We start from the raw sequence: 17,183 nt of genomic DNA on the forward strand, positions 1-17,183 counted from the left end.
ATCACCTAACTTCTTGGGCCTCAGTTTCTTCATCTGCAGAATTAAAGAGCTGGATTCAGAAATCACTTCAGGCTTGAGAAGAAGCATTGTTGATTATCTGTTTTTAGATAGGGGGAAATCTGGAGTTTTGATTGAGCTAAATACAGAAATTTGTACTTCCTGTGCGTTAGCATCTGACATAAAGAGCAGGGATGAAAAGAGAAAAATAAAAACCCAACTGTTTGCTCTCCTCTTTTCACCTTATGTTGCCACATAGGATCAAAGGGCAGTGTGAATTGTCTCCTGGCTGACTGGGTGGCAGGGTTGTGGGAGAGAAGGGGAAACTGGAATTGAAACTTCCTATTCTATTGGTTAACTTCCACCCTTTGCCCTGTGTCCAGCCACTAATGTAGTCAGGATCAATTTTATGTGATGGGCTATACCTTTGGCTTCCCACCCTCCCACAGTCCATGAGCACAGTCTTCCTTTACACTGACAACCTTGTTCTGATTAAGAGAGTATGAGTAGGAAAAGTAAAATGTTGTTTTGGAGTCTACTATAATCACATACCTGAGGGATAATGAGAATTTAATACATGTACTTGGCCCTTTGAATTGTCCATAACTACTTAGAAAATATTTAAAAGTCTTTTTATTCGATATAAATTCACAATCTACAGTGTAAGCAAACTCAAAAAAATTTTCCTCTGATTACTATTTTGTCTTTTTTTCAACTCAAAAATATCTCCAAAATCAGCTCTTAATTATTCAAGGAGTAATCATTTGTAATTGTCTAAGCACTTATCTCTATCACTCTCTCCCTCCTGCTGTTTGTCTGATAACTTCTGAAATGGTTTTGCTAAGAGGTTGAAGCTAATTTTGGATAGCATGAAAATTTGTGGATATTCTGTGAATTGGATTGTTCTTTGCCAGTTTCATCCCATTTAAGGGGACTACAACTGCTAAAATTTAGCAGTTATTGTTAATTCTGAATTACAAATGGTGTCAGAGCAGTGGAATGGCATAGAAAGTTCTGACTGGATTCAGCCAGTGCTCATTTTACTCCGTGCCTTCTATTTCTAAGTTATTACAACTCTGTGCACCTTTACTCATTTAGGAATGGCACAGAGATGTCATATATTACAGAATCATGCCCAGATGATAACACATTGCTAAGATCCAGAGAAAATTATCCATTTTTATTAATTATGGTATGGAATACTCACATAGGGGAAAAATGCTGGAAAAAGAAATTTATTTTTAAAGAATAAAAATTCTCAACCTTCAGAAAGTTAACATAAAAGGCAATCGTAAGGTCTTAAAAGTTCTTGTCATAAAAAATAATTGTAATTATATGTGGTGGTGGATGTTAACTAGACTTACTGTGGTGATCATTTCATAATATATATTGAATCACATACCTGAAGCAAAATGTTATATATTAGTTACATCTCAATTTAAAAAAAGGTAATGTGTAATCTATGATTTTGTTTTTAATAGTTGGCAAGAATATTTTAGAATATAAAAATGTTATTTTAAAAACCTCTGTATTTTCTTTCAGGCTAATTTGTGTTTTGTGGATATTGACAACCATTTTATTGAACTGCCTGAAGAATTTCCACAATTCCCCAATAAGATAGATTTTATCCAGGAACTCTCTGAAGTGCTTCTTCAATTTGGGATCCCTCCTGAGGGCAGCCTCCATTGCAGTGAGAGTGCCACAAAACTGAAGAATCTGGTTCTGAAGGACTTGGTTAATGACAAGAAGAATGGTAACGTCTCCACTAACAACATCAGCATGTATGAGTTACTGAAGGGCAATGAAACCATAGCCCGCCTCCAAGCTCTGGCCAAGCGGACCGGTGTGACTGTGGAAAAAATGGACCTCTCTGCCACACTGAGTGAAAAAGAAAAGGATTTAAAACTGCAGTGTGAAGAGGCAGAACTAAGGGACTACCAGCTCAATGTGCAGCTCCGTGAGGTCTTTGCTAACCGCTTTACACAGATGTTTGCAGATTATGAAGCGTTTGTGATTCAGACTGCCCAGGACATGGAATCCTGGCTGACCAACCGAGAACAAATGCAGAACTTTGACAAAGTAAAAAAAAAAAACAAAAACAAAAAAAACCTTCCTTTCCCTTTTTGTGGTTCTTAGTGGACTGTCTTACTGATTTTGTTAATTTTTTTAACCACAGATTTTTCCTCTCTCCCTTCCCATTAAGAACTTATTCTTATATTTTGTCTTCATCCTATGATGACATCTCAACTTGTCCATGTAAAGAGAACACTTTAGTTTCAGAAGATAGTTTTACCTCGTCTTAGGATCAAAAGAGAGAAAAAGTGAATGAATTAGGTTTTATGACTTTAAGTCTAAGGTTCTGTTCCAAAGTTTGTGGGAAAGGGAGACAGAAAATGATACTAGCTTCCCATTGTCCTGCTGAAGTTGAAGCTTCTTTCTAGGGTTTACTATAGAATCTTCTTCTGATCAGATTCTCTGATCATATCCACCAGTTTTTTGGCTTGTTTTTGTTTTTGTTTTCCAGACAAAAAACTTAGAGGTGTTCATTAACTCTTCAGGTCAGGGTGTATTTCAGTCCTTTCCTCTGTGAGTGACAGGACACCATCATACTGCTATTAGAATGCCTTACAGGTTTTTTGCTGGATGGTAGCTTTGTGTCATGAAAGACCTCTCAGAGGGGCTAATGTATTCTAAGAGGCTAATCTACAGTTATGGAGTCTCTGACAAGTAAATATTCATAAACTTTTTTTGTAAAGGTGGGTAGTATCAAAGATTATTTTCTGATTGCATCAGACATTTTTTCAGTTGAAGTTTCTACATTCCAAGTAAGTTCTGATGCATTTTATGTTTGAGAAAACTTCTTTAATTAAGAAGCCTTCACTTCTCCAAATGTATTCCCACTTTTAGGTTTTCCTTTCTTATTAAGCTTAACCGTTTTTTTCCTACCTTACTCAGAACTAATCTGTGTATACTCATGATTTATCCTTGGGGCAATTCAAATTCTTATCTAAATTGAGCGCTGGTACTCTCTTCCTTCTTAATCTTTATGTAGCTTCAGACTATAAATGGAATTCTTTTTATATAACCACTAGAGTAATGAAAATTTCATGTGGATTCCAGAAGGCTTGTAATCATTTCATTTTTCACTAAAAAATGTACAGGACTATCACATACTAGTTCTCCAAGCCAAGTCTTTGCTGACTGAAGTGTTGTAGTCCATGAGGGTCTGAATATCAAAAGTCAGATATTTGGCCCATTTAAGGGGAGGGTGGAAGGTGTTTGCTCTAGAAAAAGTAAAATTGATATTTATCTATAAAATACCTTTTGAAGAGGTGAGTTGATTTTTAGAGACTACTGTGAACCTTTAGCTGGCTATTTGGATTTATGTAAATATATCTGAACTGTGGAGACACTTAGATTGAATAAGTGGGTTTCTATAAGGAACCTTTTTAAAAGCTTCCTAAGTTTTAGAATGAAAAATACATATGCTAGGGAGAATCCAATGAGTATTCAGGAGACTAATCTTATGTCAGAACTTACCCTTCCGTCTTTCGCCTTCTAGTTTCTGCCACACTGCACCTACTCAAAAGAGTGAAGAGCACAATCAACCCACCAGCTGAAATAGTAATTCACTTCCAAATTTCAGCTAATATCAGACTGTGACTAGAATTCCTGTAACACATGGACCTGAAGAACCACAAAAAAACAAACACTTTGATTTAGGAACTGATCACTATTTACTGAACCATTCCATGCACTGGACAAGCTGGTAACAGGAACGTGCAGCTGGTTGTACATGTTTTCCAAAGGCTCAGCTTGCTTTGGATGGTTTTTCAGGCAATACCTTTTTTTAGTTGTTAAGGCTCAGATTCTTTAATCAGCACAGGTCTGGAAGGAGTTTGATCTTGAATTAGCACATAGCCATCAGTCTGAAACAGTGTTGGGGACCTAGAAAAACATCTAATTGACAAACAAAGATTTCACTTACAAGCACAAATTCGTCTACGGCCATACCACCCTGAACGCGCCCGATCTCATCTGATCTCGGAAGCTAAGCAGGGTCGGGCCTGGTTAGTACTTGGATGGGAGACTTATAAGCACAAATTCCATAATTTTTGTAAGGTTATTGCTTATATATCTCAGTTGTATCCATTGATCACATCAGTGTCTTAGGACTCAAAGGTATATGGCATAGGCTAGGAATAGAGAGCAGAAAAAAAAATCACAGCTCACTGAGAAAGAGGTCAAAAATTCCTGGTAAGTGAAGAGGATGATTGACGATATTGCAGTAACTGATCCACCATCTTTCATTAGTGATGCCCTCTTTTCTACCTAATGATCATGAGTACCAGAATGTAAATCAGTTTTGAAAGGATCAAGCTAAAGGCCTAAGGAACCTAAATTCCATGAATTTAGAAGAAGCGATTTTTTTGAGATTTTTAAATATCTAGCATCGGTTTTGCATGTTACACAGTTTTTTAAAAAAATGACATCACCAGCAAATTTTCAGATTTATCACAAAGTACTAAGATAGTCTCTTTGCACTAATAATTTCTAATTATCTCATTACAGGCTTCCTTTCTCTCTGACCAGCCTGAGCCTTACCTGCCATTTCTTTCACGCTTCATTGAAACACAGATGTTTGCCACCTTTATTGATAATAAAATTATGTCTCAGTGGGAAGAGAAGGATTCTTTGCTTCGGGTCTTTGACTCTCGGATTGAGAAGATGAGACTGTATAATGTAAGGGCACCCACCTTGAGGACATCTATTTATCAGAAATGCAGCACTTTAAAAGAAGCAGGTACATTTGTCATGCCTTTTAAAATTAAAATCCATGATTGTTTCTTTTTACACATTGTTGGCCTTATAAACCAAAAATTAGTTTTCAGTTTTAGACTTCATGGCTAACCCTTTATACTGTATCAGGTGCTTTCTGTAGTTTTGTTTCCTTCTGTTTCTGTGAGTTAATATCCATTCCATTCCTATGTGACATTCCTCTGCCCTTAGAAGAGAAAAAACAGGGGTGCGTGGATGGCTTAGATAGGCGTCCGACTCTTGATTTCAGCTTAGGTCATGATCTTAGGTTCTTGAGATCGAACCTCATGTCTGGCTCCATGCTGGTCGTGGAGATTCTTTCTCTCAAGATTCTTTCTCTCTCCCTCTGTTCTTCACCCTCCAAAAAAGAAAAAAGAAAGGAAGAAGGGGGGAGAAACAGTAACAAATTGAATGGAATGTAACCATAAGGTTGCTGTGAATTTTGTCTTACTCTCTTTTATTGCCTTAATTGAAAAAATTTAAATTTTTCTTGCTACTTATGTTGCCTTTTTACTTCTCACTTCTTTTCTCTTCATTAAAGGAAGGATAAGTATTAATTTAAAGTAATAAATCTGAGATGTGGCCTAATTTACTTAACAGTATATTTGCTTTTTAGTGGTGCCATTAATTTTTAATAGTTTCACTTATAGAAATTAAATCTCTGGATTCCTGTATTCAAATTAGAGTTTTTCCAACTCTGACATAGTTTTTCCCTTAGAGGATCATGAGTCTTGACCAGTCTTATCTGGCAGTAATATATATAGTTCATTAAATAAATAATCATAGTAATAGCCAGTATTTACCGAGTACTTACTATGTGCCAAACATCGTATCACATGTTTTACATGCATTTTGCATTTTATTTTAACAATGGGGGAGTATAGGCACATTTACTTCCTGTCTTATTTGTGTCCTCATTTTACAGTTGAGAAAGCTGAGGGGTTAGGTAACATGCTTCTGATTGCATAGCTAGTGATTGACAAGCATGATTTGAATGCAGATTTGACCAATTCTTGCACCTGAAGCCTTAATACCACATTAAACATTAAATTAAATGTATTTAGTAAAGAAACATGTGAAGTAGGATGCCTGGGTGGCTCAGTCGATTAAGTGTCTGCCTTCAGCTCAGATCATAATGCCAGGGTCCTGGGATGGAGTCCCACATAGAGCTCTTTGCTCAGCGGGGAGCCTGCTTCTCCCTTTGCCTGCTGCTCCCCTGCTTGTGCTCTAACAAGTAAGTAAATAAAATCTTTTTTTAAAAAATCTGAAGTGTACCAGTCCACCCAATTTTATTGTTTACACCTTGTTCTTAACACTTTCTTTGCCAGAAAAACTGATACCCATCACCTGAGTGCCCCCCCCCCTTTTTTTTCATTGTTTTCACCTTTCTAATACAGAAGGTATTTGAGCAAGTTTTCCTCTGGAGGGAAGAAGAGGCAGGAAAGAGTTTCTTGCTCTGTTTCCATGCTTGCCTTTCTCACTTTATTTAAATAGATTAGTCGCAGGAGTGGTGATGCTGTAGTTATAACATATTCAAGGAAAGAATATGTAAATGATGTCTTTATATAGTCTTAAAAGGTCTCTTTGATATCTCACTGAAACATCATACTGTTGTATTCCTACATACGAGGGTAGATCTTGGAGCCCCTTCAGGAAGTGGCAGTTACCTCTGTGTTTCTGGAAAGTGAGGAAGTGGAATGAATGAAATTGTCTATGCCTATTCAGAGAATAGTAGGACTTTCAGTGCTTTAATAGCCATATGAATAAGATAATGCTTTGTTAAGAAAATTTCATTCCTCCCTTCCTGACAATTTTTTTAATGGAGCTAAACACTGATTCCTTTATTTGTGTGCTTCACGAAAATCTTTTCAGTTAAAATAGATTTTCTGTCAGCTTCTCAAAAAGTTTGACATTCCCACTGTCATCACAGAAATTATATAATACTCTTGAAAATATACCATTATAGGTTTAACATATGAAAATGAGATTAAGCTAAAGTTTAGTCTCCCAGGAACCTAATTTATCAAAGACTTTTTTTTCTTTCTTTCTTTCTTTTTTTTTTTTTTTTTTTTTTTTTTTTTCAGTAAAAGGCAGCTGGCTGTAACTGTGTCTATCTCCCATAAATGGTGCAGTTATTTCTTTCATTAGGTAAAATTATCCTCTTCCCACCCACCCCCCTGCAACAAAAACTATAGAGATTGGCATTTTATTGTTTTGTATTGATTTTTATTGTTTTTTTGTCCTTGGTTATTTTTGCTTTTATTTTTGTTTTGCCTCTAACTAAAAAAAAATTTTGATTTGCAGGTGAACTCTTTAGGCAGAAGCTATCTGCTGTTGATACTGTGGCACCAGAACCTCATGATTTTTGTGCAGAAAGACAAGTTGATAGTAATGCAGAGTTTTTCTTTTTTTCTTACCAATCACATAAATGAGTATTGGCACAAACCCTTGAAAATCTAACAGGCCCATGACCTCTTAAAGCAGGCATTTAATAATTTCTGAATATTCAGTATTCACTGGTGGTATAATTACTGAAAAGTAACATTGCATTATGCTTGCTATGGCAATCTTCAGTATAAACCCCAGAGTAACTTACTGTGAATCATGCTTTTTGTTTTTAAAAAGCTTCCTGACTAAAGAAGAATAATTCAGTATCAGATGGATTTCTCTGTCATTTTAAATCCAGCAGAAAAAACTGAAGCTACTTTTTTCCCCCTTTCATAAGAATAGAAGCATTCATTGGCAGAGATGGAATTTTGTAGTATTTCATGGAACATAAAATTGGCAGGGACTTCAGACAATTCTATGCCATGAATCTAAGCTTTATTTTGCCTGAACCATCTGTTAATTGTTTTATAAATATTAGGAAGCACGGAGACTATAGATAGGGTTGTGGAGAGCCAGAGGACATCATTGAAAATTAAATACCATTTCACATTAAAACATGGCATTCTTTCACCCAACATAGACCATATAGACTATGTTTTAAGAGAAGTTGCAAGTTACACATTAAAAATAAAATGAAATTGAAGAAGTTTTTGAATAAATTCATGTGAATTATAAAGGAAAAAGTAGGGAAGTTTGAAGTAGGTATCTAGTATTGTGAAGTTTAAGCCGTATAGGGTAATAGTAACATCTGCAAAAACATCCCTTAATGCTGTCATCAAGCATGAGGAACTGGCTTAGGTGAAGCATGAATCTCACAGAAGATGGTATTAAGCATGTTCATTTGAGTGTGGAATATGTCATGGACGGACCCCTCTCCACTCAAAAAAAAAAGTTTTAAGACTATATATAGGGAATAACCAGCAGCACTCAATCTGCTGATATTGAAGTGGGCAAAATAAACTGGTTCCATGAAATACTTATAAAAATACCTCTTGGGGCGCCTGGGTGGCTCAGTGGGTTAAAGCCTCTGCCTTCGGCTCAGGTCATGATCCCAGGGTCCTGGGATCGAGCCCCGCATTGGGCTCTCTGCTCAGCAGGGAGCCTGTTTGCCCCTCTCTCTCTGTCTGCCTCTCTGCCTACTTGTGATCTCTGTCAAATAAATAAATTAAATCTTTAAAAAAAAAAATACCTCTTTACTTCTTTTAAATCCCAAGATTAGCAGTTCCCAGAGTGTGTTCTGTTTATGACACCATGACAATTACTGCTTGTTCTCCCCTTTTAGTAATCTGTAGGCAAAGGATTAAAGACCTAGTCTTGCTTCATAAATATATTTTCTCTTGAAAACTCAATTCATAAAACCATTTAAGATCAGATTTTTCTACCACAGAAATAGTTCACTCTTTCTTGGATCTTTGAGATATCCTCCCAACTTTAAATGGTTTTAAATAGAAATGTTAGTAATTCCTGTCTTTTAACTTCAGCCTAATTTATTCTTCAAAAGTCAGTTTCTTATCCTCTGGACATTTTCTAAATGCCTGCTTATTTTACAGTTCTCTGCATTACCCCTCTTGATCTAATAAACACTCCTAAATGACCCCTACTAATGAGAATGTGACTGTTGCTAAAAGTGAAATAATAAACTTTACACCATTTCTTGTTTTTACAAATGGAGAACTATGGATATTTAATGGGTCTTTGTACAAAGAAGTAAAGTAATATAAAGCTACTGTGCTTGCTTTTCCTTCCCTGTCTTCTAGTTCAAGGCTAACATTTTGTTTGCCATCATTTTCTTAAATGTACTTAGAACCATATTTTCATTAAGAAAATATTTTTCTTAAATATTAACCATTGAAATATTGAAGTATTAAAATACTGAATATCCCACTTAAGGGAAACTTGTTTCAGTCTATAGATTTTTAACCCTGCTGCCCTGCTTTTGACAGAGGCAGCACATACCATGAAAATTAGTCATCTAGTAGTCACTTAAAATTAACCTTTTTATACTTAACATTACACTGATTCTCAAGAGCTTTTATAAAAATCTATTTTAGAATGTCAGAAAGATTGAATTCTTTGGTGCATGACTGGAGGAAGCACTGTTTTAAGGTTTAGCCAATGAAATGCCTCTAATTTGTTATAAATTTAATTTATAGCCCAATCAATTGAGCAGCGACTAATGAAAATGGATCACACTGCAATCCACCCACATCTGCTTGATATGAAAATTGGTCAAGGCAAATATGAGCAAGGGTTCTTTCCAAAGTTACAGTCTGATGTCTTGGCAACAGGACCAACTAATAACAAGTAAGCAAGCACTTTCTTGACTTGAGCAGTGGGTTGAAGGGGTAAGTGAAGGGTGCAGTGCTGTGCAGCTCTAATGGGGCATTTTAATCATTAAATATCTTATCAATCTGATCACTTTTTTCAAAGGCTAAATCAATCCATTTGGAATATGAGTATTTGACTTTTAATTCCATCATGTAAAAAATCCAAAGACTATAGATTTTTTTTTTCCCTTTTAATGTAATGTATACTTGAGGATAGTTTCACTTTAAATGACTATTTAAATATGCTAATATTGTCTAATGGAATTTTAAAAATTATATTTTCACTGCCTGTATTAGTTTCCTAGGACTGCTATACAAAGTACTACAAGTTTGGCAGCTTTTAAAACAACAGAAATTTATTCTTTCACAATTCTGGAAGCTGGAAGTCCAAAATTGAGATGTTGGCTGGGCCATTCTCCCTCCAAGACCTCTAAGAGCCTTACTTGCTTCTTCAACTTGTGCTGGCCTCAGGGATTCCTTGACTTCTAATAGTGCTAATTCCAGCATCTGTCTCTGTCTTCATATCCCTCTATATCTGAGACCAAATTTCCTTTTTCTTATGATGACATCAGTCTTTTTGGCTTAGGGCCCACCCTAGTGACTTCATCTTATCTTGATTACATGTGCAAAGGCCCTGTTACCAAATAAGGTAACGTTCATAGGTATTGAGTTTAAGATTTCAACATATCATGAGGGGAGAGTGTGTGAGGAGGGACACATTTCAACCCATAACACCACCTTTGTACTTTTTAAGTATCAAGTTCAAAAATTACAAAACAGTCAAAAATAAAGATAAATCCTATCATTCTTTATGGTAGATGATTCCATTCAGAAAATATCTGAATATGATTAGAATTGAAAAGAGTTCTTTGGGTTTAAGGGAATTCTTGATTTTGAGTGAATACAGTATTTTATTAATGAGGAATAAAAGAGGATTTTACAAGAAAGGACACGAAGGTATTAAAAGGAAACACAGTTAAGTTGCAAAGAAAGAGCTTAGAATCAGAAATCAATAATTCTGGAATTTAGTTCATTCTTAACCGCTAACCAGGAACCTTGGACAGGTTGGAATCATTTGCCCCTTTCTCACCTGAAAATATTCTTTTAATATTCTGCAACACCTATCACCTTACAAAAGTGGCTCAGAGGTGGAAAGGAAAAAGCCAGGCTATGGCAAAGAAAACTGAGATAAAAGATTGGGTACACAAGATGAAAGTGGCATTGAGGTACCTGAATTTTCAGAAAGTAAGTAGAGAATCAGTGAGGATAAAAAGGAGGTAGAATGATGTCTTGACCTAAAAGGCCCATACTAAATAAGTAATGGGAAGGTTCTTAAAAGATGGTTTAAAAGTATGATGTTTCTATTTTCTAGATGTGGAGTTGGTTTGATTTGTTGTTGATTCTCCAGTTCTTTAAGGTGTTAGAGACAGCTGGTGTATTCTGGATTTTTCAATTTTTTTGAGGGAGGCTTGGATGGCTATGTATTTCCCCCTTAGAACCGCCTTTGCTGTATCCCATAGGTTTTGGACCAAAGTGTCTTCATTCTCATTGGTTTCCATGAATTGTTTAAGTTCATCTTTGATCTCCTGGTTGATCCAAGCATTCTTAAGCAAGGTGGTCTTTAGCTTCCAGGTGTTTGAGTTCCTTCTGAACTTTTCCTTGTGATTGAGTTCCAGTTTCAAAGCATTGTGATCTGAGAATATGCAGGGAATAATGTCAGTCTTTTGGTATCGGTTGAGTCCTGCTTTGTGACCCAGTATGTGGTCTATTCTGGAGAAAGTTCCATGTGCACTTGAGAAGAATGAGTATTCTGTTGTTTTAGGGTGGAATGTTCCGTATATGTCGATGAGGTCCATCTGGTCCATGTTTCATTCAATGCTCTTATTTCTTTATTAATTTTCTGCTTTGATGATCTATTTCTGAGAGAGGCGTATTAAGATCTCCTACTATTATTGTATTCATATCAATATGACTCTTTATCTTGATTAATAGTTTTCTTATGTAATTGGGTGCTCCCATATTGGGGGCATAGATATTCACAATTGTTAGATCATCTTGGTGGATAGTCCCTTTAAGAATTATGTAGTGTCCTTCTGTATCTCTGACTACAGTCTTTAGTTTAAAATCTAATTTATCTGATATGAGAATCGCTACCCCAGCCTTCTTTTGAGGCCCATTGGCATGAAAGATGCTTCTCCATCCCTTCACTTTCAGTCTGGGTGTATCCTTAGGTTCAAAATGGGTCTCTTGTAGACAACACATGGATGGGTCCTGTCGTTTTATCCAATCTGCAACCCTGTGTGGTTTTATGGGCGCATTTAGGCCATTCACATTGAGAGTGATTATTGAGAGATAGGTTTTTATTGACATCGTGTTGCCTTTGAAGTCTTTCTGTCTGTAGATTGTTTCTATATTTCTGTTCAATGATATTCTTAGGATTTTTTCTCTTTTATAGGACCCCCCTTAATATTTCCTGCAGTGTCGGCTTGGTGGTTGCATAGTCTTTTAAGGCTTGCCGGTCTTGGAAACTCTTTATCTCTCCATCCATTTTAAATGTCAGTCTTGCTGGATAGAGTATTCTTGGTTGCATGTTCTTCTCATTTAGTACTCTGAATATATTTTGCCAGCCCTTCCTGGCTTGCCAGGTCTCTGTGGAAAGGTCTGACATTATTCTAATGGGCTTTCCTCTGTACGTAAGGAGCTTTTTTGTCCTAGCTGCTTTTAAGAGGGTCTCTCTTGAAACATAATTCCTCATTCTAACGATAAGGTGTCGTGAGGACTTTCGAGAATCTAAAATCTTGGGAGGAAATCTCTCTGCCTCTAGTACATGAACGTTGTTTCCATTCGGGAGATTGGGAAAATTTTCATAGACAACAGTTCTTCCACTATATCTTCTAGACTTCTTTCTTTTTCCTCCCCTTCAGGGATTCCAATGATTCTGACGTTGGAACGTTTCATGGCATCGTTTATTTCCCTGATTCTGTTTTCGTGGCTTCTGAGCTGTTTGTTCCAGGCTTCCTCCTGATCCTTTCTCTCTGTTTGTCCTCCAGATCACTAATTCTATCTTCTGTCTCAGTTACCCTAGCTTTTAGAGAATTTAGATTAGATTGGAATTCATTGAGAGCATTTTGAACAAATAAGATCGATAAACCATTGGCCACACTAATCCAAAAGAAAAGAGAGAAAGCCCAAATTAATAAAATTATGAATGAAAAGGGAGAGATCACAACTAACACCAAGGAAATAGAAACAATCGTCAGAAATTATTACCAACAGTTATATGCCAATAAGCTAAGCAACCTAGATGAAATGGATGCATTCCTGGAAAACTACAAACTCCCAAAATTGAACCAGGAAGAAATTGACAACCTGAATAGACCGATATCTAGTAACGAGATTGAAGCAGTGATCAAAAACCTCCCAAAAAACAAGAGCCCAGGACCTGACGGATTCCCTGGGGAATTCTACCAAACTTTCAAAGAAGAAATAACACCAATTCTCCTGAAGCTGTTCCAAAAAATTGAAGCAGAAGGAAAACTTCCAGACTCTTTTTATGAAGCCAGCATTACCCTGATCCCCAAACCAGGCAAAGACCCTACCAAAAAGGAGAATTTCAGACCAATATCACTGATGAATATGGATGCAAAGATTCTCAACAAGATCCTAGCAAACAGGATCCAGCAGCACATTAAAAAGATTATCCACCATGACCAGGTGGGATTCATCCCTGGGTCGCAAGGTTGGTTCAACATTCGCAAATCAATCAATGTGATAGAACAAATCAATAAGAGAAGAGAGAAGAACCACATGGTCCTCTCAATTGATGCAGAAAAAGTATTTGAGAAAATCCAGCATCCGTTCCTGATGAAAACGCTTCAAAGTATAGGGATAGAGGGAACATTCCTGAACTTCATAAAATCTATCTATGAAAGACCCACAGCAAATATCATCCTCAATGGGAAAAAGCTTGCAGCCTTCCCGTTGAGATCAGGAACACGACAAGGATGCCCACTCTCACCACTCTTGTTCAACATAGTATTAGAAGTTCTAGCAACGGCAATCAGACAACAAAGAGAAATAAAAGGTATCCATATTGGCAAGAAAGAAGTCAAACTCTCTCTCTTTGCAGATGACAGGATTCTTTATATGGAAAACCCCAAAGACTCCACCCCCAAACTACTAGAACTCATACAGCAATTCAGTAACGTGGCAGGATACAAAGTCAATGTACAGAAATCAGTGGCTTTCTTATACACTAACAATGAAAATACAGAAAGGGAAATTAGAGAATCGATTCCATTATTTTCTAGATGAACTGCTAAACTTGCAAATTTTTGGTACTTGCCTCTCTGTTTCCTAAGGTGTTTACCAGGTGTTTTCCTGTTAGTCAGGAAAAAGGAAAACATAGTAAATTATCTATATAATAAGTGATGGTAAGAGTTGGTTTAATGTCACACATGTATGTTTGACAATATTTGTGTATTCTTGTGTTTGTACTGCTAATACCCTATTTTTAATAACCTGAAAGGAATGAATCCCTTACCATTTTTCAGCTGAAGGTGATCCTTTAAATGTTTCTTAAATGTGTTAGAATAATTGATTCATTTAGTTCCAAATGTGAGAAAGCTATAGTGATACGTGTGTATGGATTAAGGAAAACAGTTACAGTACCATTTACATTGCTGCTGCTTTTCCTTTCAGAGTCTAATATTTATCATCATAAATATATACCCCTTAACAGATGTTAGTCAGAAAACTTAGAAATTGGGGCACCTGGGTGGCTCACTCATTAAGTGTCTGCCTTCTACTCAGGTCATGATCTCAGCGTTGTGGGATTTGAGCCCTGCATCCTGCTCTCTGCTCAGCGGGAGGCCTGCTTCTCCCTCTCCCAACCCCCATGCTTCTGTTCCCTCTCTCCCTGTCTCTCTCCCTCTGTCAAATACATAAATATTATTTTAAAAAAAAAACTTAGAAATTTTCATCAGTGCATCAAAGTAATTATTCTTCTTTCCTTTTTTTCTGCTTCCAAATATACCTTTCTTGCCAATGGGGGCTTTTCCATGCCAAGAGGAGGATGGTTATGGAGTTGATCTGCTGATAATAATAGCTAATATTGGGGCGCCTGGGTGGCTCAGTGGATTAAGCTGCTGCCTTCCGCTCAGGTCATGATCTCAGGGTCCTGGGATCGAGCCCCGCATCGGGTTCTCTGCTCCGCGGGGAGCCTGCTTCCTCCTCTCTCTCTGCCTACCTCTCTGCCTACTTGTGATCTCTCTCTCTGTCAAATAAATAAATAAAATCTTTAAAAAAAAAAAAAAAGAAAGTTCTTTTAAAAAAAATAATAATAATAGCTAATATTAAGCTGGTTCTACACAGGCTTCTCTGCTGACTGCTCTGAGTACATTAGCTCCTTTTTCAAACCTGTCCCTATATATAAAACCTATAGTGTTTTACCCATTTTATAAATGAGGTTCAGAGAGATTCAGCAACATGCTCCAAAATCACTAAGATAGCTAGGAAGTGGTGAAACTAAGATTTGAACCTAAGTCTGCTGATTCGGGGGCTCAGGCCCTTAACTGTTAAACCATGTATACATACTGTCTGGCCCAGTTACTTCAAAACGGGTGACAAATGCCTTTTGTTACTTTTGGAGTTAGAAACTGTGTTTTGGTAGCCCCCAAGAAATTTTGAATGACCTAAAATATTGAACATAAATGTGTACTATGGGAAAGAGAGATAAGTACCAGAAATTTTGTAATATATAGTTTCACAAGTGATCTGAAAGAAACATCATACATTTAAGCCACCTTTCAAGAACCATAATATGACTTATTTAGTTTGGGCCATTTAGGTCAAAAGGCATAATTCTAATTCTTTTTTATTGCCTTCATTGATCTCTTAAGTGCTTTCTGAAAATTCAGGGCTCAATGACACTTCCGTTCTGTGTATTCAATGTAACAAGATCGTCCACAATGAAAGAGCCCTCGCATACCTCACTTTCTGCCTTAAACTGGACTCTCTTAAAAGGGTTGGTCCCCAAGAAGATAGAATAATTCTCTGAGAAGCAAGAGATTTGTAGACACCATCTTCCCCAGTGAAGAACTACATGAAGCAGTGGTTGAGGTCAAATAGCCTAACCCTGAAGACAGTGACATTATTGTGTGTTGGTAGGAGTCTGAACCTGGGTTACTGGCAAAGGTAGCAGTGGAACTTAGGTCTCCTTACTCCAGGTACTGTGTTCATGATTTCTCATTCATAAAGCCCGGAGGTCTGGAAAATTTTCAGTCAGTATCTGTTTACATATTTGGAAAAGGAGTGCTATGAATTATATCAGTGGAGCTTATGACTCTTGAAGAGATGTTGAACATTACGGGGTTCAGACTTTCCAGGTGATGGTACTGGATATGATGTTCTGTTTTTCAAAATGAGAATTTTCCATCAGAATAGACTAATCAGGGTGGCTCAGTGGGTTAAGCCGCTGCCTTCGGCTCAGGTCATGATCTCGGGGTCCTGGGATTGAGTCCCGCATCAGGCTCTCTGCTCAGCAGGGAGCCTGCTTCCCTCTCTCTCTCTGCCTGCCTCTCTATCTACTTGTGATCTCTCTGTCAAATAAATAAAATCTTTAAAAAAAAAAAAAAGAATAGACTAATCATCAGTTCACTTATTTTTCCTGCATTTGTAAAATACCCTAATTGTTTGAATTATTTCATATTAGTATTTAAGTAGTTTTTATTTCCTTTTAATAATATTAGATTACTCATTCATTCATTTGACAAAAATTTATGGACCCTGACTGTATGTGAGGCAGTGTCCTATTCAGTGGGAGTTTAACAATGAACAAAACAACAAAAATCCCTGCTCTTAAGGAAGAGGAAACAAACTTAATATGTAAAATAAGTAACTTAATAGTGATAAGATTTGTGAAGAAAAATGAAGCAGAAAAGGGAAGTAAGGAGCATTAAGGAGGGAAGATTTCAACTTTAAATTTTACTGCCTTGTTTTCTTGCTTTTAATCTTGTATATAACCCCAAGGTCTCTCATTTCCAGACTGAGACCCAAGTATTACATTTTCAGGTAGATTTTAGTCTGAAAGAAAAAAGATCTAAGAACTCATTGCACAATAAGGAGATGTATAACCATGCTTCTGCAAATGACTGATCAACTATTAGAATTTCATATGCTGCTTACAAAGCCAAAGCAAATAAGCAGTCATTTGTATTTTAGCAAATGTGATCATCTTTGATAAAAAGAGAGATTTTTATAAAAATGAGATTTAATAATGAAAAGAAAAAAGCAATTCCTTAACAAGACCAGGAATTTGTAGACTTCATAGTAACTTTTTTTAATTCTTTTTTATTCATAGTAATTATCTTAAGCAGATGATCATATCCCTGTTTTGAAAATAAAATAGGGCATTTTGTCCCACAGCATGTATAGTGACATGCTTAGTGTATCTGTAAGTTAGTATTTATCCTTTCCTTTACCTAAAGCCTTTTCCACTTTTGCCTGCCAAGGGAATTGTTCTGCCATTTGTATTCTGCTCCTTTTCTTTATTCATTATATAAGTTCATTAGCTGGTATTTCCTGTTTTTACTATTTATTTGAACTACCCTGTCCAGTAACCCTAATTTACTGTCTCTCACTGACCTTTTTTGC

General features: G+C 36.6%; 1 protein-coding gene across 7 annotated transcripts in view; it reads left to right on the forward strand.

Moving 5' to 3' along the window:
* Positions 1 to 17,183, forward strand: part of DENND5B (DENN domain containing 5B) — a 216,369-nt gene that overhangs the window by 141,496 nt on the left and 57,690 nt on the right. For 6 of the 7 annotated variants that reach the window (XR_006819523.1, XR_006819522.1, XR_006819524.1 and 3 more), the window contains 3 exons: positions 1,540 to 2,076; positions 4,570 to 4,801; positions 9,357 to 9,507. Coding sequence is in view for 2 of the 7 variants with exons in the window: in XM_046010883.1 (XP_045866839.1) it covers positions 1,540 to 2,076; positions 4,570 to 4,801; positions 9,357 to 9,507 (920 nt within the window). In the remaining 5 variants the exon portion in view is untranslated. The remainder of the gene's footprint in view (positions 1 to 1,539; positions 2,077 to 4,569; positions 4,802 to 9,356; positions 9,508 to 17,183) is intronic. The other variant, XR_006819526.1, reaches the window with a different exon arrangement.

The sequence above is a fragment of the Meles meles genome, chromosome 7, assembly GCF_922984935.1.
Source record: "Meles meles chromosome 7, mMelMel3.1 paternal haplotype, whole genome shotgun sequence".
Taxonomy (NCBI): Eukaryota; Metazoa; Chordata; class Mammalia; order Carnivora; family Mustelidae; genus Meles; species Meles meles.